Source organism: Eptesicus fuscus, chromosome 12 (assembly GCF_027574615.1).
Source record: "Eptesicus fuscus isolate TK198812 chromosome 12, DD_ASM_mEF_20220401, whole genome shotgun sequence".
NCBI classification, from domain to species: Eukaryota; Metazoa; Chordata; class Mammalia; order Chiroptera; family Vespertilionidae; genus Eptesicus; species Eptesicus fuscus.
In genome coordinates this window covers 29,805,826-29,831,092 of record NC_072484.1, presented here as the reverse complement: position 1 = coordinate 29,831,092, position 25,267 = coordinate 29,805,826, and the positions used below count along the sequence as shown (strand labels likewise).

General features: G+C 51.2%; 1 protein-coding gene across 2 annotated transcripts in view; it reads left to right on the top strand.

Moving 5' to 3' along the window:
• The window catches only part of EBF4 (EBF family member 4), a 52,149-nt gene extending 27,702 nt beyond the window's left edge, over positions 1-24,447 (top strand). For both annotated transcript variants that reach the window (XM_054723903.1, XM_054723904.1), the window contains 10 exons: positions 15,729-15,810; positions 16,620-16,737; positions 16,838-16,971; positions 17,063-17,189; positions 18,476-18,564; positions 18,694-18,759; positions 18,857-19,034; positions 19,111-19,299; positions 22,802-22,999; positions 24,377-24,447. In XM_054723903.1, the coding sequence (XP_054579878.1) occupies positions 15,729-15,810; positions 16,620-16,737; positions 16,838-16,971; positions 17,063-17,189; positions 18,476-18,564; positions 18,694-18,759; positions 18,857-19,034; positions 19,111-19,299; positions 22,802-22,999; positions 24,377-24,447 (1,252 nt within the window). The remainder of the gene's footprint in view (positions 1-15,728; positions 15,811-16,619; positions 16,738-16,837; positions 16,972-17,062; positions 17,190-18,475; positions 18,565-18,693; positions 18,760-18,856; positions 19,035-19,110; positions 19,300-22,801; positions 23,000-24,376) is intronic.
• The last annotated feature ends 820 nt before the right edge of the window (positions 24,448-25,267 follow it).

Genomic DNA, 25,267 nt, shown 5'->3' with positions numbered 1-25,267 from the left:
ATTCCTGGGGTGATAACAAAGTAATAGTGGAGAAGTTCTAAGTCTAAGGGAAATCTTATCCTATCTAATTAAGAGGGAATATGCTAATTGACCATCATGCCCTCACAAAGATGGCAGTGCCCACAGCCAATAAGGAGGGAATATGCTAATTGACTTCCATGCCCTCAAAGATGGCAGCACCCACAGCTGCAAGATGGTGGCGCCCAGTCCCCTCAGCCCCACTGGGGCGGCAGGCATGCGGCACGGCCAGGCCCGCCCCCAGGCAGGTCCGGCCGCTCCGCGCCTGCCTCCGGAGTCCCCCAGTCCCCTCAGCCCCCCAGCTGCCCAGGGCCAGCCCGAGGTGCAGACAAGCCTCAGATGGCGGCTGCCCAGCCACCCAGGGCCGACCCAAGGCGCAGACAAGCCTCGGATGGTGGCTGCCCAGCTGCCCAGCCGCCCAGGGCCACCCGAGGCTCAGGTAACTAGGGCCGGCCAAGGCTTGCGCTGCCGGCAGTGGCAGCAGCAGAGGTGTGATGGGGGCATCACCTTCTCCTGATTGCTGGGTCACCTCCCGCCCCTGAGGGCTCCCAGACTGTGAGAGGGGGCAGGCCGGGCTGAGGGACCCCCCTCCAGTGCATGAATTTTCATGCACCAGGCCTCTAGTGTATAAATAAGATGTGTGGGCCCTAACCTCTTCAGCAACCTATGCAACTCAACAAATTGTAAAACTTTAAATTTGCATTTTCTACGTTCATTTTTTTCTTTTTTTATTGAATTTACTGGGGTGACATATATATAATAGAGAAATATGCTAATTAACTGGGACACTGTAACGGGTTGACCAGACAGGAGGTTGCACACTCAGTGTCGGGGGTGGGGCGGCAGGGGCCTCCACGCACCTGTGCTGGGGCTGCTTCAAGGGCCCGAGATGAGGCAGGGCCGGACCGGGGACTTGAGAGTGGGCGGCACCTCATGATTTCGAATTGCGCGCTGGGCTCCTAGTTGGTTAATAAAATTATATAGGTTTCAGTTGTGCAATTCTATTACATCATCTGTATATTGTATTGTGTTTTACCACTCCAAAGATAATGTTTTTTAATCCACTTGGCCATTCTTTGCCTTTTAATTAGAGTGTTTAATCCATTTGCATTTAATATAATTACTGATAAAGTAGGATTTATGTCTGCGATTTTGCTGTGTTTTCTGTCTTATTTTTGTTGTTTTTTGTCTATTACTCCATTACTGTCTTTTTTGTGTTAAATGGATAGTTACCAGTATACCTTTTGTTGCTGTTGCTTTTATCTAATTTTGAGTAATTTTCTTAGTAGTTTCCCTGGGAATATAAATTAATGTTTTAATTTAAAACAATCTAATTTAGATAATAAAATTAGCTATAATAATATACAGAAATAGTGCTGCAATATAGATTCATTCCCTTTCCTCTACTTTTTTATTAATTCTCACTTGAGGTTATTTTTCCATTGATTTTTAGAGAGCGTGGAAGGGAGTGGGAGAGACACAGAGAGAGAAACATCAATGTGAGAGAGACACATCGATTGGTTGCCTCCTGAAGATGTCCTGACCAGGGCCGGAATCAAACCTGCAACAGAAGTATGTGCCCTTGATTGGGAATCAAACCCGGGATCCTTCATTGCACAAGCAGACGCTCTATCCACTGAGCCAAACGGGCCAGGGCTCCTCTCCTTTTTTATATCCTTGTCAATCACAGTGTATGTTTACACATCAAAAGCCCCTCAACACAGTTTTATAAATACTGCTTTGTGCAGTTTTCTTTGATATATTTTATTTTTTAGAGCTGTTTTGGGTTTATAACAAAAGTGAGCAGAATGTACAGAGAGTTGCCATATACTCACTCCCTGCCCCCCCCCCCACACACACACACATGCAGTTGTCTTAGGTAGGAAAACAAAATAATTACAAACAAAAATACATATGTAATGTCTTTTATGTTTACCTGTATGGTTACTTTTACAAGTACTCTTTATTTCTTCATGTGGATTAAATTACTGTCTTGTGTCCTTTCATTTCAGATTGAAGGATTCCTTTTAGTATCCTATCTAATAAATAGGGAATATGCTAATTGACCGTCACGCCATCGCAAAGATGGCGGCGCCTACAGCCAATAAGGAGGGAATATGCTAATTGCTGTCCTGCCCTTAAAGATGGTGGTGCCCACAGCCAAAAAGGAGGGAATATGCTAATTGACTGCCCTGCCCTCAAAGATGGTGGTACCCACAGCCACAAGATGGTGGTGCCCAGTCCCCTCAGCCCCGCTGGGGTGGCAGGCGCGCGGCCTTGCCACCCGCCTGCCTCCGGAGTCCCCCAGTCTCCTCAGCCCCCTAGCCACCCAGAGCTGGCCCGAGGCACAGGCAAGCCTCGGATGTTGGCTGCCCAGGGCTGGCCCAAGGTGCAGGCAAGCCTCAGATGTCAGCTGCCCAGGGCTGGCCCGAGGCACAGGCAAGCCTCAGATGTCAGCTGCCCAGGGCTGGCCCGAGGTGCAGGCAAGCCTTGGATGGCGGCTGCCCAGCTGCCGAGGGCCGCCCGAGGCGCAGGTATCGAGGGCCAGCTGAGGCTTGCAGTGCTGGCAATGGCTGCAGCAGAGGTGTGATGGGGCATCACCTTCCCCTGATTGCCGGGTCGCCTCCTGCCCCTGAGGGCTCCCAGATTGTGAGAGGGGGCAGGCCGGGCTGAGGGACCCCCCCCCTCCAGTGCATGAATTTTCATGCACTGGGCCTCTAGTTTCTTATAAGAAAGATCTGTTAGTCGTTAATTCCCTCAGTTTTTGTTTATTATCTTAAATCGTCCTTCATGTTTATTTAATTTTAATTTATATTCATGTTTAAAGGGTAGTTTTACTATAATTTTTGTTTGACAATTGTTTTCTTTCAGCACTTTGAATATGTCATTTTACTGTCTTCTGACCTTTATGATTTTTAATGAGAAGTCAGCTGTTCATCTTATTGAGGATCCCTTGTCTGTGATGAGCTGCTTCTCTCTCTTGTTGCTTTCCAAATTCTTTCTTTGTCTTTGTCTTTTAACAGTTTGAGTATGTTTCTATGTGTGCATCTCTTAGTTCACATTACTTGGAGTTCATTAAGCTTCTTAGATGTGCAGAATAAGGTTTTTCATCACATTTGGGAAGTTTTGGGCCGTTATTTCTTCAAAATTTCTTTCTGCCCATTTCCTTTCCTTCTTTTCTGCTCCGACTATGTGCATGTTGGTATTCTTAACATCTTAGGCTCTATTCATTTTTGGTCATTCTTTTTACTTTCTGCTCCAGAGCTGGGTACTCTCAATTGACTTAGCTTCAAGTTCACTGATTTCTTCTGTTAACTCAGATATGTTGAGTTCCTCTAGAAAAATTATTTTTAAGTTGTCCTTTTCAACTCCAGAATTTAAATTTGTTTTTTTAAATACATTTTTTATTGATTCAGAGAGGAAGGGAGAGGGAGAGAGAGATAGAAACATCAGTGATGAGAGAGAATCATGGATCAGCTGCCTCCTGCACATCCCACACTGGGGATTGAGCCCAAAACCCAGGCATGTGCCCTGACCAGGAATCGAACCGCAATCTTCTGGTTCATAGGTCGATGCTCAACCACTAGTCATGCCGACTGGGCTAAATTTGGTTCTTTTTTATAATTTGTGACTCTTCATTGATGTTCTCTATTTGGTGAGATATTATTATCATACTTTCTTTTATTCTTTAGACATGGTTTCCTTTAGTTCTTAAAGTATTTATAATAGCTGTTTAAAGTACTTGTTTAGTAAGTCTAAAATGTGGGCTTCCTCAAGGACAGTTCCTACTAACTACTTTATTTCTCATCTATGAGTCATAGTTTCTTGTTACTTTGCATGTTTCATAATTATTTGTTGAAAATGAATAGTTTAATATAATGTGGTACTTCTGCAAATCAAATCCCCTCTTCTAATGTTTGTTGCTGTTGCTGTTTGTTTAGTGACTTTACTGGACCAATTCTATAAAGTCTGTATTCCTTTGCATGACCACTAAAGTTTCTTCTGTTCATTTATCTTAGTGGTCTGCTTATAATTGGACAGGCACTTCCTTAATTGCCTTGGACCAATAAGTCTTCAACCTTTTGCCAAAAGGTTGTGTGTGTGTGTATTAGGGCAGCTCTGCCTTTACCTTCACTTCTTGCTTGTGCAAGGTTTCAGGGTCAGCTAGAGATGGGAGACTAGGGAGGACTTTCTGAGATCTTTTCTGGACACCTGCTCTTCCCCGAAAATACATATGACCTTTTAAATTTCCAGGAATATATAAGAACTTTTCAGAGCCTCCTATGAACATTTCATTCTCACTTTTTCCAGACTCCTGTTTGCCCCAACTAGTACCAGTGCCTCAAGCAACAGCAATGTTGAAGCAGTTGCCACAGGTTGTTTTCAACAAACACCCTGAGGATAGGGTTTTTCCCACTAAGAAAGCTCTGAATCAGGTCAAATAACAAGTACTGAGAATGGGGCTGCTAGGGAGCTGCCAGGTAGGTCAAATAGTAACAATTGTCTGGAAATACAGACTGTTAAGAAGTTCCAAACCCAATTCGTCCTTTCCAGTGGCTACTAGACTGTTGGTTGTTGTAACTACCAAGGTTTCAAGGCTGCTGGTTTTCAAAGCTACCACAGAGCTGGGGAGAAGGAAATGGGATAGGACAAGTTAAAACACTGCATAGCTCTCTGTTCTTACTAAGATTACAGAGCTGTTGCTATAAAACATAATTGTGTAAGACCTGGCTGGGTAGCTCAGTTAGAGCATCATCCCAATACACCAAGTTTGTGGGTTAGATTCCCCAGTCAGGACACATATAAGAGGCAACCAATGAATCCATAAATAAGTGGAACAACAAATCAATGTTTCTCTCTCTCTTCATCCCCTTCCTCCCTCTCTCTATCTCTAGCTCTATCTCTCTCAAATCAGTAAATTAAAAACACATAATTATGTAAGCCTTTACATAATGGTAAGAGGAAATAGAAAACAACGTAAGGCTCTAAGACAACACTATCCAGTTGAACTTTCTGTGATGATGGTTCTGCACTGACCAATATGGTAGCCAATAGCTACATATACCTATTTGGCACTTGAAATGTAACTATTGTGACTGAGGAACTGAAGATTCAACCTTATTTAATTTTGACCAATGAAAAAACATTTTTAAAATTTATCTTTATTATTGGAAGTATTATAGATGTCACACACACACACCCATTTATATAGCCACATTAAAATGGCTATCTTATTCGACATCACAGCTCTAAGATTAAATAGTTGTTTGATTGGCCAGAATGACCCTGGTGCAGGAGTAGGTGAGGAAGATTTCATCCCATGAGAGGCCCACAGCTCTCCTCCTCTGGCTCCTGGGGGTGGACAGGAGCTGTGGACTATGAACACTCGGCATGTAGTTGTACCTAATGCGCAGTGGGTGTTGCTCAATAACTATTGAACAGGTCATGTCTGAGCCACCTGGCCGATGTAAGCTTTCATCTATCCTATTGGTGGCAAACTTAGACCTCAATCCCTAGATCAGGTACTAGTACAAGCTGACAAGTTCACTTCGATGAGGAGGAGTTGTAGAAGCTGTGAAAGAATATGCCCCTCTTCCTAACCCAGTAGTCCGTGGAACATTTCCCGTTGTCCTCTGCAGCCACAAAACAAGCCCACGATAGCATCTGTTTCCTACCACCTTTTCCAGTAGGGTCTCTTTTCTCCCACACGAATGCTGCAGGTACAGCCTTCTGTCTAGGGTCCATTCTGTCAATTCCCCCTTGAGGTTCCAGAACCTTCCTGCTGGTTCAGTGCTGAAGCAGGACTGAAATTTTCCCTCTTGCCAGAGAATGAACTGCACTTCTTCCCCTGACCCCCTTTCAGAGCTGGGAGCATTTGAGGGAGGAAGTAGAGAAGGCTCATGAGAGGTTCCTCCGTGTGCCCTGGGGTTCATGTGGGCTAGGATGCCAATCACAAAGCAAGCCATCCCTAATCCGGAGATTTAAGGTAAGGTATCTGGGCAGCTGAAGCTAAGCTTGAGATCAGAGTGGCCCCCGGGCTGAGGCTGCAGGGTGCTGTGGACGATGCCTCCAGAGGATGTTGGTGGAGAGTGTGAGTATGGGCATGACGAGGCCTGGGGACCATAAAAGGTGGAGTGGGAGATAGCTAATAAATGAACTGTCTGCAATTTGAGTGATAAATTCTCACCATAAAGCTAAGGGCTACTCAGGGTTGGGGGACTGAAGTCAACCTGGAATGTGTGGCCATATGACTCAGAGCAAGGTTCTCACCTTTCTCAGCTCCAGTTTCCTCATTTGTAAAATGGGGCTGACGTGCCCTAGCTGGTTTGGCTGAGTGGATAGAGTGTCGGCCTGCGGACTGAAGGGTCCTGGGTTGGATTCCGGTCAAGGGCACCTGCCTGGGTTGCGGGCTCGATCCCCGGTGCAGGAGGCAGCCAATCAATGATTCTCTCTCATCATTGATGTTTCTATCTCTCTCTCCCTCTCCCTTCCTGTCTGAAATCAATAAAAAATAAATCAATAAAAAATAAAATGGGGCTGACTCTTAACCTCAGCTGGTAGGAATGTTGTAAAGTTAAGTGAGAGGTGTTGACACAATGTTCTGTACAGGGCCTGCCACAGTATCATTTCTTACCCCACCTGCCCTCACCTTGATTGACCACCTTAGGAGGTAGTGCACCTGAGCCCAGACAGCAACAAGAGAGTCAGTTAGAGGCAGGGATGACCTTCCTGACTCTGACTCGCAGAGATGAGCAGGAGAGAGGAGTTGGGCCTCTGTCTCAAGCCCTGGGATGTCTGGGCTGGGAATGGCTCTGTTTCGGAAAAGGAAGGGAGCAACACTCAGTCTTCTATATGTCCTCTCTCTGTCACTTGGGCCATTATAGAAGGTGCCAGCCCCGCACCTCTGCCTCGCTCATGATTCATAAAGAAAAGGTGCCAAGATCCGTGGCTCTGGAGCCTGGCTCACCCACCCAAGGCCAGAGGAATATACAAGTTGTTTCCTTCAGTCTCAGGACCTTATGTCCCCAGTTACCCACAAGTACACCTCTTCCTCTGTGGCTTCCCTCTGCCCATCCATCCCCAGCCCACCAGTCATCCTATGTTTTCTCCATCCTGCATTCACAGAAGACTCCCTGGGCTGGGGTACATGCCAGGGGCATGTGTACCTCTGTGTCCACATGGACACAGTGTGCTTCATGCTCAGGTCCCTGCCACTCCACATGGGGTGCCCAGAGGCCTCCCATTAGCAGCCTCTCCTCCCTCCCCCCAGGCCCCATTAAGAGAAAGTGGAGTCACCACCACTCTCATGGGCAGCTGGGGGCCGCTGAGCAGTCTCTCCCCCTCCTCTTCCCCTCTCCTCAGGCCCCATGCCCGGCCCTGAGGTTTGGAGAGCCTAGTAAGTGCCCTATCAACATGTTAATCAAATTACTTAGGAGCTAAAATTGACGCTGTTCATTAATTATACAAGATTATGCTAATTGTGCATGCAAATGCATGCAGGGGAACAGAAGGTGTTCAGGCGCATGGTGGGCCATTAGCATAGAGGATGGGGTTCGGGTGCATTGGCATGCTAATGTATGCACCCTGACTATTTATAGTCCCCCCAGCCCATCTGCACTGCAGCCACCTCTGCCCCAATGAGGATCACCGTGGGGAGGCCAGGTCCAGGCCTGGCAGGTGGCTGTGGCCCTAGGGACACTGGGCCTTGGCTGCTGCCCCAGGCCAAGACCAGGAAGGGTCACTCCCACCTGAGCCTGAACTACCCCTCATACCAACCTCCTCATCCACCATCCCTTCTCTAGCCTAGGCCCTTTGGTGCCTGCTTCTCCCTGGATGCAAAATGACTTTTCCAAATGACACAGCCAATAAGGCATCCTCAGCTGACTTCCTGTCACCCCCAGGGTCCAAATACCACATGACTTGGTGCCAATACCCCCTGCCCCCCAGGCCCTGGTCCACAGCTGCCCTCCTCAGTCTCATCAGGCACCACAGGGAAAGTGCCATGCATCCCACCTGCCCCTTGGCAGGGCTGTTATTCCCTTTGCATGTGGGGCGCCTTCCTCCTACTCCTCTTCCAGGGAAAATGTCTCTGGTCCTCCAAGACCCCAAATGCCCAAGGTCACATGTGACCTCAAGGACCCCTGCCACTTCCCCAGGCAGAGTGGCTGCTACAGATTACACTTGGCAGGTTATCCTGTCATGCCCACCACTCTATCCTACCAGCTGTACTTTAAGTTTCTCTCTTTCCTGAAGTGTTGTACTTTTCTTAAGATCGTGTTCATCTCCAGATTACACTACCTGACACCTAGAAGGTGTTTAATACACCTTTATGAATGGGTGTGTTGAATGAATGCGGGAATGAATGGCCCCGCCATCTGCCATCCTCTTCTGTCCTTGAGCTGGGGGCAGGGGCAGCAGACAAGAAAAACAGTGGGGAGCACAGACCCTGCCCCAGATGTTCTGTTTTTCCTGAGGCTCGTGAGCTCAAAGGCAAACCCTTTGAGGTGAAAATTAGTGGAGGATTCCCCACCCCTGCTCCCAGCCCCCCCACTCTGCTTTTCCCCATCCCTGGATGCAGTGCCATCCTTGGTCTTGGAATAAATAACGAGTTTTATTTCACCCTTTGCTCCCAATCTGCATTTCCCCCCCAAGGCCTTCGCAGGACACATGCTTTGGAAACCCTGTCCCAACCCATGTATCCATTCACATTGCTTCCTCCTTCTTAGGTTGTTTTCTTCTAGAGTTGCACTGTCTGATGTGGTAGCCAGGAGCTCCATGTGACTATTTACGTTTAAATTAATTAAAATAAAATTGAAATTTTAGTTTATCCAATAGCCACACGTGGCCAGTGGCTATCCTTTTGGGAGAGGTTCTATTGGATAGCACTTGTAATCCAGACATTCATTTCCTTGCTCCTGACAGTCCTGTACTTGCAAGGACCCTTGGGCCCAGTTACTAGCAGCTTTCTCTTTGGAAGTGGGAACATAATTTCAGCTCTAAGTATCTCACAGGGATATGAGGAGGGGGGAAAAAAACAACAACAACAAGCAAACACTGGTAAAAAGCTTTGCAACCTGGTTTCTTAGGATGACATTCCTGGAAACAGGGCTGGAGATGGGGATTCCTGAGAACGTGATGTATTGGAGCCCTGGCCAGTGTGTTCAGTGGTTAGAGCGCCAGCACCTGCACCAAAGGGTCACAGGTTTGATTCCCAGGCAAGGGCAGGGACCTGGGTTGCAGGTTCTATACCCGGCCCTGGTCTTTCTCACATCGACATTTCTTCTCTCTCTCCCCCTCTCCCTCGCTTCCACTCTATCTAAATATCAATGGAAAAAATATCCTCTAGTGAGGCTTGACAAACAATTTTTTAAAAATTCAAAAAAGTAAGTGATGTATTGGGAGAGCGCTCTGAAGAGACAAGAAGTGAGGGAAGCAGGGCCCGGCAGGAAGAGGGATTCAGCAAGAAGACGGTCTCAGCTGGAGTCCATGTCAGCCTGACCCTTTGGGGAGTTTGGGAGTGTGACTAGCACTAAGAGTTTATCATCCTTGTAATGTCCGTCTGTTTGGCTGTGGGCTGCTGGTGGGGACCTTGCTTCTGGCTGAGGATAATTCACAGGGAGTGGGTTCCTCAACAGCCAACAGTCACAGAAGCTGGGGTGAGGGAATCCAGGCAGCACCGAGTCGTCATATGATATCTGGACACTGCCTTCCCAAGAGCAGCTCCGTCCACTCTGCACTCCAGCCCCAAGAACCCAGAGTTTAACAGTGGGCTCGCATCGGTCACCTCCACATTTCCCTTACCTCTTGCCTCTTTTGAGTGAAGTACTGTGCTAAGGGAGGTTTCTTTAGGCAATGGTGTCACACCTGAGAAGTTATGTAGAAGTCAGATGTTTGCACTTGAGTCAATCCAGCATCTGCTTTGATATGGAATATTTCATTGACAAGGAAGGCTCATTTTAATTTCATCTTGAGTTGTTTTTACAGGGATGAGTAAAAAGCATTTATAGACATGATTAAGAAGGCTAAACTAAGTTCAGGAAGTGGTAAGGTAGGTGTGTGAGTGGACTGCATCCAGAGTCATGATGAATAACTACCACTCTCAATTGCTTTATTAGTTGGATGACCACCGTCCACAGCTCTTCATCTGGCATTTTATTAAACTTTCCGTTATGGAGGATGTTGGACATATACACAGAATAGAATAATGAAACCATGTGTACCCTTCACTGAACTGCAACGCCCATCAACGTTCGGCTCATATTGGGCAACTGTTCTTTAGTTGCAAAAATCTTCTCTGACTGAGAAGGCTCAAAACTAGGAGTCAGGACACCTGAGTCTCCTTTGCAAGCCTGGTGAATGTGTAACCTTGAGGAAATCCCCATTCAAGGGCTAACCTGGTCCCTGCATGGCCTGCCTCTTTTGAAGGATGGCTCGCTGCACAGAAGCCTCCTGGCTGGGGCTAGGTTGGACTCTGAGAACCCCACTTAGAGGGATTTTTCCATGATTCTTATAAATGTCAGTAGTGCATGGAGTCCCAAACTGATACCCCAACTTTGGCATTCACTGTGACTTTGTAACTTATCCTCTGTTTTCTCATCTGTAAAAGTAGGAGTGATTGCAGACCTCAGGACTATGAGAGGATTAAACAAGATAATGCAAGTGAGAACTCAGCAGGGTTTCTAGGCTCTTGCTAAGTACTATACTTGTAAATTAGACCTGGATGGCCTTTTTTCTTTTTATTATTTCAGAGAGGAAGGGAGAGATAGAAACATCATTGGTCAGCTGCCTCCTGCATGTCCCCTACTGGGGATCGAGCCCGAAACCTGGGCATGTGCCCTGACCAGGAATCGAACCGTGACTTCCTGGTTCATAGGTTGACGCGCAACCACTGAGACACACCGGCCTGGCTGGATGATTTTTTAAATTTATTTTTGCAGTTTTATCATTTATTTGTAACTGATGCTTGTAATTATGGTGTTTTCTTCTAGTAATTCCAATGGAAGCTCCTGGGACTTGACCTTTCTCTGACCATCCTTTCTGTGGGATCACGCCCCCAAAGAGCCTCCTGGCCACAATGGGGAAAGCACTGGGCACAGGTTCTGTCTGCCCCAGGGGCACAGTAAAATGCTCACCCTCCCTAGGGGTACTCAGTTCAACCAGGGCTGTGGGCTTGACTCTGCCCAGCCAGGTAAAGGCAGCTTCCCCAGACTTCCCGCCCCATGGGTATAGCGGGGCTTTTCAGAAACACCCCCTCTTCTCCCATCTCCTCATTCTTCCCCATCCCTGGAATCACACAGGCTTGAGGGGTCATCAGAGCTTCACAACCACTCAACACAATTCACATCCCTTCCTGTGGGGTGTCCCTGGCTCCGGAGCAGGATGGCTCTGTCCTCACTTACCTAGACCCTGCCAGGCTGTCCTCCTTCCAGGAGAGTATAGAGTTATGGAAAGGGGGAGAGGGAGGGAGGGAGACCTGGAGAAGAAGTGGGATATGTGAAAAATACTGGAATGAGATTGCCAAGTTAGATATGAAGCTAGTTAATGTCCATAGGGCAATAAATAAAATTGTAACCTTTATGGTTCATTTCCCTCCCAAACAGAAATATTTACTTCTCCCAACGAAAATCATTTGCGTCTTATCAGTTTTCTGTAGATTAGCACCTAACTTTATGACATCTGGGCCCCACCAATAGCAAATATGAGTCAAAGTTACTTTCCCCTGGATAATCAGTTAACTCTTAACATGGCTTTGTTAACATAATACTCTATAGCAACATAGTCAATATAAATATAATGCAAGCCACATATGTAATTTTTACATTTTCTAGTAACCACATTTTTAAAAGAAGTGGTAATATTAATTATGAAAATATATTTTATTTAGTATATCCAAAATTATTATCATCGCAACATGTAATCAATACCAAATAATTTACTAATGAGCCCTGGCTGGTTTGGCTCAGTGGCTAGAGTGTTAGCTCATGGTCTGAAGGGTCTTGGGTTTGATTCCTGGTCAAGGGCACGTACCCTGGTTGCAGGTTTGATCCCCGACCCTAGTTGGGGTGTGTGTGAGGCAACCAATCGATGTGTCTCTGTCACATTGATGTTTCTCTCTCTCTCTCTCTCCCCCCCCACCTCCCTTCCTTCTACTCTCTCTAACAAAACAAAACAAAAAAATCAATGGAAAAAATATCCTCCAATGAGTATTTTTTTAAAAGTGATATATAGGGGGGGATTGGGAAGGGAATGGGGGGGGGGGTTGATGACAAATATGTGATACCTTAATCAATAAAGTAATTTTAAAAAATGACCAAAAAAGTGATATGTGTGTGTGTGTGTGTATGTGTGTGTGTGTGTATGAGGTATTTTACATTTTTTCTAAGTGACTGAAATATGATAGGTATTTTATACTTACAGCACATCTCAGCTCAGACAAACTGCATTTGAAGTGCTCAATGCCACACAGGGCTGTGGCTGCTGTGCGGGGTAGTGCAGCTCTGGGGCAGTGCTTCTCAAACTTTAGGGAGCATCAAAATCACCTGAAGGCTACCCGGCTGGTGTGGCTCAGTGGTTGAGCATCAACCTACGAACCAGGAGGTCACGGTTCAATTCCTGATCAGAGCATATGCCCGGGTTGTGGGCTCAGTGCCCAGTGGGGGGTGTGCAGGAGGCAGCTGATCAATGATTCTCTCTCATCATTGATGTTTCTATCTCTCTCTCTCCTCTCCCTTCCTCTCTGAAATCAATAAAAATATATTAAAAAGAAAAAAGAATCACCTGAGGGCTTATAAACACACAGATGGCTAGGCCCCACCCCCAAGAGGTTCTGAGTCAGTGTGTCTGAGGTGAGTCCCAAGAGTCTGCATTTCTAGCAAGTTCCCAGGTGATGCGGCAAAGGTGGTGTGGGTGCCACACTTGAAAACCACTGTTCCAGGATGTGTTTGAAAGGGCTCACAGGCCTCTTTTTGCCTTGTTTGCAAATTGTGGATAACTTTTCTTAACAGCTCTGAGGCGGCAGGGGGTGGGCATGCGCTGCTGCAGCAATAGGCTCTCTGGAGCATGTGTGCATTGGCTGGGCCTCCGACTGGGTGGGAGCCCATGGACTACCAGCTGGCAGTGGGTGAGATTTCAGCAGCTCCATCATTGGTGGCATCAACTGTGTGCAGTTTTGGTTTTTTTCCCTCACCTGAGGATATTTTCCATTGCTTTTAGAGAGAGTGGAAGAGAGAGGGAAAGACAGAGAGAGATATCGATGTGAGAGAAGCACATCGATTGGTTGCCTTCTGCATGAGCCCTGACCACAGCCTGGGCCAGGAAGGAGCCTGCAACCAGCTATGTGCCCTTGACTGGAATCAAACCCGGGACCCTTCAGTCCTCAGGCCAACACGCTATCTGCTGAGCCAAACCGGCCAGGGCAACTGTGTGCAGTTCTGAACTGCAGGCTCGGAGGGAAGGGAAAAGGGAACCGACTCTCATCACCCCCACCCAGGGCTCAGGCCTTGTGTGGCTGCTTTTTGCTCCACACCACTCTGCAAGTAATGCCAACCAGGCTCAAAACTGAGATGTCCTGGGGCAGGTCTGCCCAAGTGGAGGTGCCAGAAGGGCCCTGGGGCTCTCAGGGAGGCGTGGTCCCCAAAGGCCAGACAGGAAGTGGGAATTGGTGTGGACCCAAAGGACAAAAGCAACCTGTACTGGAAAGGGAAAGGGTGGGAAGACCTGTGAGCAAGGGCTGTGGAAGAGGCCAAGAGGGGGGCTCCCCCAGGGGGAGCCAGGACCCTGCAGGAAACAGCAGCCTGAGGCACTGGGGAAGTAGGAGATAAAGGATGTTCCAGAGGCAGAACTGGAAGGCGCCTCAGCAGCCATCAGTTACTCCTCTCCTGGTTTATGGCTGAAAGTGGATGCCACAGATGCAGGATTTACTCCAGACCACACAATGAGTCTGCCTGGGCCAGAGCCTAGCTCTCCAGCCCCATCCAGGGACCCTTCCTCTGGATTCTGTAGGCTTGGGAGTGGGTTTGCATGCAATGGGCACATGTGAGCATGTAAGGGAAGTGGTGTCCTCTTTGAAGTTGAATCATCAGTGACATTCCAGGGTTAGTATTAATCCCCTTCAGGACAGGGACTGTGTCCTATCCCGCTATTTTGCCCTCCTCAGTTTAGCACCTTATAAAGGACTGAGTATATTAACGTGGAATTTAAATAAACTGGTCTACACTGTGTGTGATTAGGGTGTCAACACTCTGTCACAAAGGTGGGGCATGCATGGTGACTACTGTGGGCAAAGAAGTGTCTAGACCAGTGGTCGGCAAACTCATTAGTCAACAGAGCCAAATATCAACAGTACAACGATTGAAATTTCTTTTGAGAGCCAAATTTTTTAAACTTAAACTTCTTCTAACGCCACTTCTTCAAAATAGACTCGCCCAGGCCGAAAACAGACTTCTGCGCATGGGCCACGAAGTTTCAATTGCACTGTACATGCGCGCCTGCACGTGGTATTTTGTGGAAGAGCCACACTCAAGGGGCCAAAGAGCCTCATGTGGCTCGTGAGCCGCGGTTTGCCGACCACTGGTCTATACCATGGGGTGTCTTATTGGGGTGTAGGGAGTCTTTGCAATGGCATATAATGTGATATAAATGGAGTGTCTACACTGTGCAGATGTATTATTTGGGAGCATTTGAGTTGCCTGCACCTTGGGGAGGACCTATAGGATTATATATGGCATCTACACAGTGGTGACGACCTTATGGGGACATAAAGGCTGTCTGTCCTGCAGGGTATCTTGTAGAGGTGGATGGAGTGTATACTATTGATGGGTGTGCACTATTTGGGGTCACATGACATGTCCGCACCTCAGTGTTCTGCAGGGGTCTATGTGTGAGCGAGATCTGCTGTGCGTGAGGGGGATTTGTTGGGGAGATCTGCTTACTATATGCAATGACTATACAGTACGGTACTTGCAATGGCTGTATTTAGGGTAATCATATATAACATAAGATGGTATATTAATGCATATACTGTCATATTCTTTCTGTGCACATACTATGTAGGATGCTCACACACTGTGCGTAATGGAGAGACTCTGCATGTGATTAGTGTACCATATGTATGTGATAAGTACAGACTGTGTGTGGAGTGCGTATTGAATAGGCTTATATGAAGGATATACCCTGAGTGTGGTGAGTATACACTTTGTGATGGCTATGTTTTGTGAGTAATAGTACATAAGGCATCTACAGTGTATAGAATGGATATACTTTTATGACAAGTACACACTGTGTGGGTGATGCTTACACTTTGGGGAGGGACATGCTATGTGATATGGATGCACTATATGTGTGGTGGGCATATACTATGACATATACATGGAGTGGGCTAAGTTTCCAGGTAAGTGTGAGTACCTGCTGCATATGTATACATTGTGTGATGGGTATAATCATGAGTAATAGGTATATATGGTATACATAATGGACATATTCTTTTAAGAAGACACTTTGTGGGACAAATAGGCACTGTGTGGTTCCTACACTGTGGGAGTATTCTGCGTATGAAATAGTTGTTGGGATGGGTCTACTGCGTGGATATCAGGCATCCTGTGTGTGTGTCGCTTGTGATAGGAATATTGGGTGTGTGTCTGCATGTGAGCAGTTGGATCTTCATCTCTTTCCAGAGCCCCCAGACCCTTGAGCCCACCCCCATATTGTTTCAGGTTCTTCCTCAAGTTCTTCCTCAAATGCAACCAGAACTGCCTAAAGAACGCAGGGAATCCCCGAGACATGCGTCGCTTCCAGGTGGGTCTGGGAGAGGGTTCACCCCTGCAAACCTGCCCTTTCCTGATAGTGGGAGTTAGGGGTACCCCTGCCACCCTGGGAAAGGCCTCCAGGGCAGATCGCTGCCAGCCCAACCCAGCCCGGCCCTGTGCTTCAGGGTCTGGTGCCTGCTGGGGGTGGGGTGCCTCCATCTCAGCTTATGCTGGCTGCCAAGGGAGGCTTCATTAGAGCCCCACTTAAGGAGATGCTAATTGTGACATTTTTACATGATTAACGACCCAGCTAATTTGCATAGCGTGAAGCAGCGAGCAGCTGCCCTTAGCACATCCCCAACCTGCACACCCGTCCCAGGGAAGGAGGGGGGAAGAAGGCAGCCCCAATTTCCTCCCAAGGGTGGGGGCTCGTGCTGATGGGTTCTCAAGCTGATGCTGGCCCCCTAGTCAAAACTCTCACTTCACTTGCCTAAGACCCATTCCTTCCTGCCTTGGGGCCCCAGGAACGGAGCCTGGGCTACTGTGTGTCTGCAAAAACCGTAGCCGCTCCACCCAAGGAGACAGTTCCTCTCCCCCGCCCCCAGCTCTTGACTTTTCCAGCTCCGGGAGTCAGTTTCCCTGGGCAGTCAGAGATTGGGCTTCTGGGAATGTCACTGACCCAGCTGGCTCCCCTTCCACCAACCCTGAGGGGCTGAAGCTGTTCCCCATGTCAGTGACCCTGCATTCCAGCATCCAGCCGCCAGCCTCAAGTTGCTGGTGCCCCACAAGTTTCCTCCTGGGAGCCCCCCCCCCCAAATCCCAGGGCTCCAGCCAGGCTGGCCTCGGCTCTCCCCGCAGGTGGTGGTGTCCACGACCGTGAGCGTGGACGGACACGTGCTGGCCGTGTCTGACAACATGTTTGTGCACAACAACTCCAAGCACGGCCGCAGGGCGCGCCGCCTGGACCCCTCCGAAGGTCAGGACTCCCGGTTCAGCCCCCGCTGCCCGCAGGCCCAGCCAGCCTCCCGCCCCACCCTGGGGCCAGCCCCTGACCTGGCTCCTCTCCCGCCTCCCAGCTGCCACCCCCTGCATAAAGGCCATCAGCCCGGGGGAGGGCTGGACCACGGGCGGCGCCACCGTCATTGTCATCGGCGACAACTTCTTCGACGGGTTGCAGGTCGTGTTCGGGAACGTGCTCGTGTGGAGTGAGGTGGGCCCCCCGCGTCAGACTCCCTCCGGTCCCGGGGCTGGGCCTTTCTGTCCGGGGTCTTCACTCGCAGGCCTCCTCTCTCCCCTCGCAGCTCATCACGCCCCACGCCATTCGGGTGCAGACGCCCCCGCGGCACATTCCCGGGGTGGTGGAGGTGACCCTGTCCTACAAGTCCAAGCAGTTTTGCAAGGGAGCCCCCGGCCGCTTTGTCTACACAGGTAAGGAGTCGGGCGGGAGAGGGGAGGCCTAGGGTCCCGGGAAGGAGCCCGGTCCTTGGTACCGCTCTGGAGCCCCGGCCTCCCGGTTAGTCAAATCTACCTGTGGCCGCGCCCCCTAGCGGCTGCTTTCCTCCCTATGCCCGCCTCCCACCTCCTTGCGCCTCCCTCTCCCTGTCCCCTGGCTCCTCAGTCCCCGCCCAGGCGCTCCTGGGCATTCTCTCCGCCTCGGGCCTTCTCGCCAGGGTGTCCAGAGCATCCCACTCCTCAGGGTCTAGAGTAACATCTCCACGGGCATGTGTATTTCAAAGGTGCCCCACAGGCTCGCTGCTCTCTGAATCCTCCCTGGGTCTCTTGGTTCCTCCAAGCCTCACTCTGCATGTGTGTACACACACGTACACACACATGTACACACACACACACACACACGCACACACACACACACACGACCTGAGTGAAAGCCACTCACTGAAGATGAGGGGTAGAATCCTCCATCCCGGCCCTGTTTGGCCACTGGCCAGAAATTCCCACCTAAGCCCAAGCCACGCACGTCACCCCCCACCTTACCCCATCCAACAGATATTCACGGAGCCCTTCTGGGGCTCCCACCACTGGAGTGACCCTGCTTACTGTCAGGGAGTTCCAGCCTGGCTGGGAGCTGAGCAGTGAGCACGTGCTCCGCTGTGGAGATACACCGTGGGGGGGGGGGGGGGGTTGTCAGCCAGGGGAGTCCTCCTGCAGAGTGGTGTGTGTGTGTGTGGGGGGGGGGGCGGGTAGGAGATGTGGAAGGAAAGTCATCCAGGGAGAAGGGAGAAGGAATGCAAGTGCAATCACCCGGAGTGAGTGTTCTACACTTTGGGGTAAACGAAAGGAAATTCTCTAAACCTGACGTGGAAGGTGGAGGTAGGTAAGGCTTCCGCTGGTGAGTTAGTTGGGGTGAGGTGCTGCTGAGAGTGCACCTGAGCTGTGATAAATGGAGATTGTTGGGGGAGGGTGTCTTTTTATGGCAAATAATTTACTCCTGATAAGACCAACTGTAGATGATTAAAAAAAAAAAAAAACTTTCCCTCCAGTCCTGCAGAAGCTAACACGTATATACAGTGTCCATTTTTGTAATAAGAAAGGAACTCAAAAAAAACGTCTAAGATCACCGACCCGGGACTCCCCAAGAGGTTGGGGCTGGGGGTGGGTGGCGGGGTCTGCTGCGAGGCTTCTGGACTGGTTTCCGCGGGCTGGGCCCTGCGCCGGCGCTGGCAGGGGCGTCCTCCAATGGCTGTCGCTCTCCCCAGCCCTGAATGAACCCACCATTGACTACGGGTTCCAGAGGCTACAGAAGGTCATCCCCAGACACCCCGGAGACCCCGAGCGGCTGCCCAAGGTACTCCGCGGGGCGCGGCGGGGCGGGGATGAGGGTGTCCGGTGGCGAAGGGGGGAGTCGGGGGCTCCCGGCCCCGCCGTCGCCCCCGGGACTGCTCCTTGGTCCCGCTGTCTCCTCCCCTGCCCCCAGGAAGTGCTGTTGAAGCGGGCGGCCGACTTGGCGGAGGCCCTGTACGGAGTGCCCAGCAGTAACCAGGTACGGCGCCTCCGCCGCCGCCCCGCGCCGCCCCGCCGGGCTGTCTCCGCCCCGGCGCCCGCGGCTGCCCGGCCGTGCCCCGCTCTTGTCTCCGCAGGAGCTGCTCCTGAAGCGCGCGGCGGACGTGGCCGAGGCTCTGTACAGCGCCCCCCGAGCGCCCGCGCCCCTCGGGCCCCTGGCCCCCAGCCACCCCCACCCCGCCGTCGTGGGCATCAACGCCTTCAGCAGCCCGCTGGCCATCGCCGTCGGGGAAGCCACGCCGGGCCCGGAGCCGGGTGCGTCCCGCCGTCCCCAGCGCGCTGGCGCCCCCTCCCCGGCGGCGCTGCGCCCCTGACCGCCGCTCTCTCGCAGGCTATGCGCGCAGCTGCAGCAGCGCGTCCCCCCGCGGGTTCGCGCCCAGCCCCGGCTCGCAGCAGAGCAGCTACGGCAGCGGCCTCGGAGCTGGCCTCGGCGCCTACGGGGCGCCGGGAGTGGCTGGCCTCGGCGTGCCCGGCTCCCCGAGCTTCCTCAATGGCTCCACGGCCACCTCACCCTTCACCAGTGAGTGTCCCCTGCCCGCGGAGGGAGGGACCGGGCCTCCCGGGAACAGCGTGGGGCTCGGCCCTGCGCCTCCCAGCCCTTGGCGGGAAAGGCTTCCGGCACCTGTCCCTTGAGCATCGACACTGGCCTTGCCATTGGGAGCCAGGCCAGCCCTCGGCGTGCGACTCTCTCTCTCTCTCTCTCTCTCTCTCTCTCTCTCTCTCTCTCTCTCTCTCTCTCACACACACACACACACACACACACACACACATATCCCGGGCTCTGGGGCCGGGACAGTTCTTGCACCGTTAGCTCCCTTTGCTGACTTCATCGCTTCTAGCCTTCCCGTCCTCCTGAAACTGGCGTTTAACTAGGGAGCGTCCCTCTGAACCTGGCGGACCGCCACCTTTTCGTCTTAAACTAGGACTTCGGGAGGAGGATGGCGCCCCCTGCCGGAAGCCTGAGGGAACTCAGGGATCAAGAAAAGGGGGCTTCCCTGGAGCGTGGGTCTGAGAGGCAGGGGAGCCGTGGCTCCCTGCGATGGGGTCATGCAGAGCGAGCGAATTCTGGGTGGTCAGACAGCTGGATTCAAAGTTTGAGTGTCCAAATCAGGAGCTGTCTGACATTCAGCACGTGATTTACTTTGAACGTCAGTTTCTTTGCTGTAAAATGGGATCATTGTCACCCCCTGCCTAGGGTGGTTCTCAGATCTGAATGTGTCACTGGTCACTAATCATTCTCTGTCTGGCTTCTTGGGGTGGGGCATTTCAAAGGTAGGTGGATGGGCAACAGGACATTTAGGCTTTTACCATTTGCACTGCCCTCAAGTCCCTCTTTCCAACACCAAGTTCCAGAGCAGCCTGTTTTCAGCTTCTTATAGCTTAGCTATTAAGCTGACATTTATAAAGCACCTACTGTGTGCTGCAAAGCACCTCCCTATCAATTGTAAGAGAGCTTGTACCTCAAGTCCTGTGGGGACACTGCTGAGCCAGAGGAATGAGGAAGGCTGCGTGAGAAGCCGGTCATGGCTTTTCCTGTGGTTTCCTCACCTGTCCCCCATCTTATGTTTGCTAATGCTGAGGATCAAAGTCTCTGGCCACCTGCCTAGCTTTCCTTGCCCGTGGCCTGCACCCTGGGTACTGCTCTTTCTGGCTGTGGGTTTGAGTCTGGCACTCTTCTCTCTTCCCAGGCTCAATTTCTGGAACCCTAAGCCCCATATTCCAGCATCCACACAGGCGATGACCCTCTGGTATCCCTCCTGTAGCCTCTGTCTCTCCTGGCCATTTGCTCTGTCTCCCCTCTCCACTGCTCTTACTTCCCTTCAGTTCTGGGAGAGCACTCTCAAACCTCTCTCTGGGTGCCCCTCGGATTTGGAGCTGCTGGAATCTGGAGCACCACCCTCCCTCCTCCACTATAACACTGTGCCATCAGCAGTGGAGGCACTCCCTGACCCAGTGGGCAGAAGCCAGGCCACCTGGGATCTCCCCATTCAGCCAGAGGATCGAGAGTTCTAGTGCTGCTTATATCCCACTTCCAGCATCAGCTGGGGACACCCTGGACTCGCCCAAGTGCCAGTCCCGTCTCATAATATTGTAGTGCTTACCCAGGTCCCCATCCACTCCTCGTGTGCGGAGGACATTGTGGTATAGCTTCAGGAACTGTCATTTTCCTTGAGTGCCAGGATGTGCCTGGAATGACATCCAGAACTGTCCCAGCCAGAGGGTCTGGGCTATCTGTGTGGACTGCCCCTTGGTCTGTACTTTGGCCACCAGCAGCCCTGGACTGACCCACAACCCCCATCCTACTCAAGCTACAAAATGTGGCTGTGAGCCCCTGGCCTTGAGAGATAGAGTACATTTGTCTCAAGCCCTCCGTGGAGCTCATGGCCTCCTCAGCTAGCAGTGAGCATTGTCTTAAAGGAGATGACCATCCATGGCCTGAGCACATTTGGGACAAGGGCAGCAATGAATCAATGGGAGGGGGAGGGGTGTTTAATGGCAAAGGCAGCTAGCCTTCTCAGGCTGTTGGTTTCTTCCAGAAAGCCTCTGCCCCCACCCATAGCCAGCTGCTCAGACAACACTGAAATCACAGCCGGATTGGTCTTTAGGAAGGGCAGGGAACTGGGTTCAGATGAGGATATAGAAAGAGGGATTCAGAAATACACTGGGCAGAAGCCCCCAGGAGAGGAAGCTGCAGGGAGGAGGGACAGACAAAGCCTCTATGCAGGGCTGCAAGCCACAGCTCTGGGTGACTAGGGGGTTGGACGGGAAAATCTGAGTATGTGATCCCTATGCTTTTCTTTATTTTATTTTTTAAAATATATTTTTAGCCCTAGCTGGTTTGGCTCAGTGGATAGAGCATCGGCCTGTGGACCAAAGGGTCGCGGGTTCGATTCCAATCATGGACACGTACCTTGGTTGCAGGCTTCTTCCTCCTGGGCCCTGGTTGGGGCATGTGCAGGAGGCAACCAATCGATATGTTTCTCTCACATTGATATTTCTCTCTGTCTTTACCTCTCCCACTCTCTCTAAAAATCAAAGAAAATATATCCTCAGGTGAGGATTAAAAATATGTGTGTGTGTATGTGTGTGTGTGTGTGTGTGTGTGTGTGTGTATTCATTTATTTATTTTATTGATTTCATCGTGGAAGGGAGAAAGAGACAGCAATATCAATGATGAGAATCATTGCTTGGCTGCCTTCTACACGCTCCCTACTGGGTATGGAGCCTACAACCCAGACACGTGTCCTGACCCGGAATCAAACCATGACCTCTTGGTTCATAGGTCGATGCACAACCACTGAGCCATGCCAGTCGGGTCCTACGCTTCTCTTTAAAATTGACCAGCTGGAAGAGGGTGATGTAGGACCTGGGCTGGAGATGACAAGGACCTGCATTAAACTGGGAGAGAACAGAATACCCAGGGTGAGAGGTGATTGATAAGGGGAGCACATTTGTGGAGGAAGTTCAGGTGCTTATTGTGTGAGCTCTGGTCCTGGACAGAAAGGCCTTGTAACAGGAGCCTTAATCTACCCCCAAACTTTATCCCTGACCACTTGCCCCAGCTCTGCTATGAACCCCAATCTTTGACTCTGAGTGAGAACTTTGGTACTCTAGGGCCCATAAATATTTTCCAGTTTCTCGGACTTCCAGTGGTTTTCAGCAGGAATCCTAGGCTGTTCTATCTCTTGCTCATCTCTCATCCTTGGGGCCACCTCCAAGTATTTGATTTTGTTGGATATTCTGGTTTTGCTTTTGTTTTTACTTAGTCTGACTCTGTCACCTCCAGCCCCGAGAAAGGGTCTCCAGAGCCCCCAAAAAGACAAGTGTTGGCCCAGGACCTCAGAGGCTCCCAGCCTGCCTCCAGACCCTGCCCTGAACGGGTCCCCCCAGAACCCTCACCGCCCCCAGTGAGGTCTGGGCCTGGGGTCAGCAGCCCATGCTACTCACTATGGTGCTGTCTCCCTGTTGTGTCTCCCACTGCCTTCCCTGCTGCACCTGCTCCTCCCCGCCCCGCCCCGGAGTCATGCCCTCTAGCCCCCCGCTGGCTGCTGCCTCCTCCATGTCCCTCCCGGCGGCTGCCCCCACCACCAGCGTCTTCTCCTTCTCACCTGTCAACATGATCTCCGCTGTCAAACAGAGGAGCGCCTTTGCCCCCGTGCTGCGCCCACCAAGCTCCCCAACCCAGGCTTGCCCCAGAGCCCACGGAGAGGGGCTTCCAGGTGAGTGAGTGGTTCATTCTGCCCCACTGTGGCCTGGTGGAGCAGCTGGGCTTGAGGGGCCCATGCCATCCACATCTCACCAGAGCCTCATGCCAGTTGACCAGTTCTCCCTGTAGAGTACAGAGCAAGGAGCTTTGTAGGAGTCCAAGGGGACCCCACTTCCCTGTCCTCATAGCTTGGGATGGTCACCACTCTGGATGCTATCCACTGGCCACGTGACCAAGGGAAAGGGGACTCAAATTACAGTTGGAGAAGGTCTGAAAACCATCCCAAGGCCCCACCTATAATCCAGTTGAACCCAGGGCAGAGACCTAATACTCAGCTGGAGGAACCCCACGTGGACTGCATGCTTTTTACCTGTGCGTCCACTGGAGGGTAGCACACACCACTGTGAGGGACTGGGTTACTTGCTGATGGAAGGGGACTGGCCTTGGACAAAGTTTAGCCCAGCTTCCTCTCCCCCATTTTACAGATAAGAAATTGAGACCACATCATCCCTCCACATCCCAATTGTGAAATGGTTGTCATTTGCCACTTCATTTATCACTCCTCCAGCTCAACATCCAGTTTAACAGCCTGAGCCCTAACCAACAGTGTATAGCAAGTCAAAAGAAGTCACATCCCCTAGAACAGTGATGGGCAACCTTTTGAGCTTGGTGTGTCAAACTTCGCCAAAAAACTGAGCATAACTCGGGTAGTGTGTCACTTTGAGGAAAAAACCAACTCCAAGACTCTAGTCGCAAATATTTCATCCTCAGGAGCAGCAAAGGTTTCATCCTCGGCATGCGGCCGCGTGGCATCAGAAATGGCTACGCGTGTCAGTGCTGACACACGTGTCATAGGTTCGCCATCACTGCCCTAGAAGATGACTGTGAGGATGGGCTTGTTAGATAATGCTCTAGGGTGATTTGAAAGGGCAATCCTTTTTTTTTTGCTTTGTTTTTTTAACCCAAGAGAGTTTAAAATGTGAGGGGTGGGGAGGACAGAGGGCCACCGATACCAACCATGGGAGGGGGTTAGGCAGGGGCAAGGGTGATGGGAGTAATGAATGTCATGGAGACAGGGGAGGAAGCCATGCTGCTGCCGCTGCATTGGGTATCAGTGCTCCCGGAGGCTGATCTCTTTTCTTTTCTGTCCTGGTACCTGGCCATCTGCTTCCTCGCCTTGAGCCAGGCCCTCTGGCACGCCCCACCTAACTCTCTGCAATGCTGGTTCCAGATCAGAGCTAGGGTTGGCTGACTACCTCCAAGGCTCTTGAGAGCGCTGTACTCAGGACATGTTATATGCCCTGTGTACTGTCCCCAGCCCAGAGAGGGCAGGCAGACAAGATTCCCCAGGCTACACATGGCTTATAGCCCCTCCCCTTGGTTACTACAGACCAGCCTTTTGAGGATTCTGAGAAGTTCCATTCTCCAGCCCGGGGGCTTCAGGGCCTGGCGTACTCCTAATTACGGTAAGTCTCTGGCTGGTCCTTTCCCAGCCTTCGGTGGGCTCTCTCTCCAGAAGACCTTAGCAAGTATGGGGAGTTGGGGTCCAGGTCTTCCTCTCCAGGGCCCATCTAGACAACTGTCAGGGCCACGTAGCCCATGCAGTGGCCCAAACTGAACTAGCGTCAAGAAGTGGCTTCCTGTCCCCTGCAGCCAGCCTTCGTTCAAGACCTTCTCTCCATCTCCCAACCAGGTCTGCAGGTCTGGCCCCTGCTGGCCCGGACTGGAGGTCCCACCAGGATTCACACCCATGCCCCGGATGGCAGCACAGACAGATGCAGGGCCAGGGCTGTGGACAGACCTCAACCCATGGGCCTGAATGGGGAGAGGACTTCCTCCCCATGCTCAAGGCCCTCCACAGGCCTCTTTCACCTCCCTTTCTTGGGGCTGGTCGAAGCCCCAGCACTGTGCTGATGCTTTTGGCAGGAGAGCATCCCAGGGAGGTGCGGGATGTAGGACTTCACACTCTGGACCGGTTCCTGTGGAAGAGATGGACTTTGTGCAGACCTGAGGCCTCAGGTGACAGGAGCACAGGAAGTGGACTGTGGGAAAGAGGATAGCTCAGGGAGAGGTGGCCTGGGAAGATCCCATTTGTGTCTGGCCCATCTCGCTGGCCCATCTCGCTGGCCCAGCGCCCCACTTCTCTTTAGGGCATGGGAGATGTCCAGCAGCCTCAGAAGGCCTGCCCAGGCTCCCATGGAGCTTCCGATGGCCGCTTGACCCCATGGCTGCCCCACTCCCATCGCAGCCTGCACTCTCACGCTTGCCACATCATGAATCC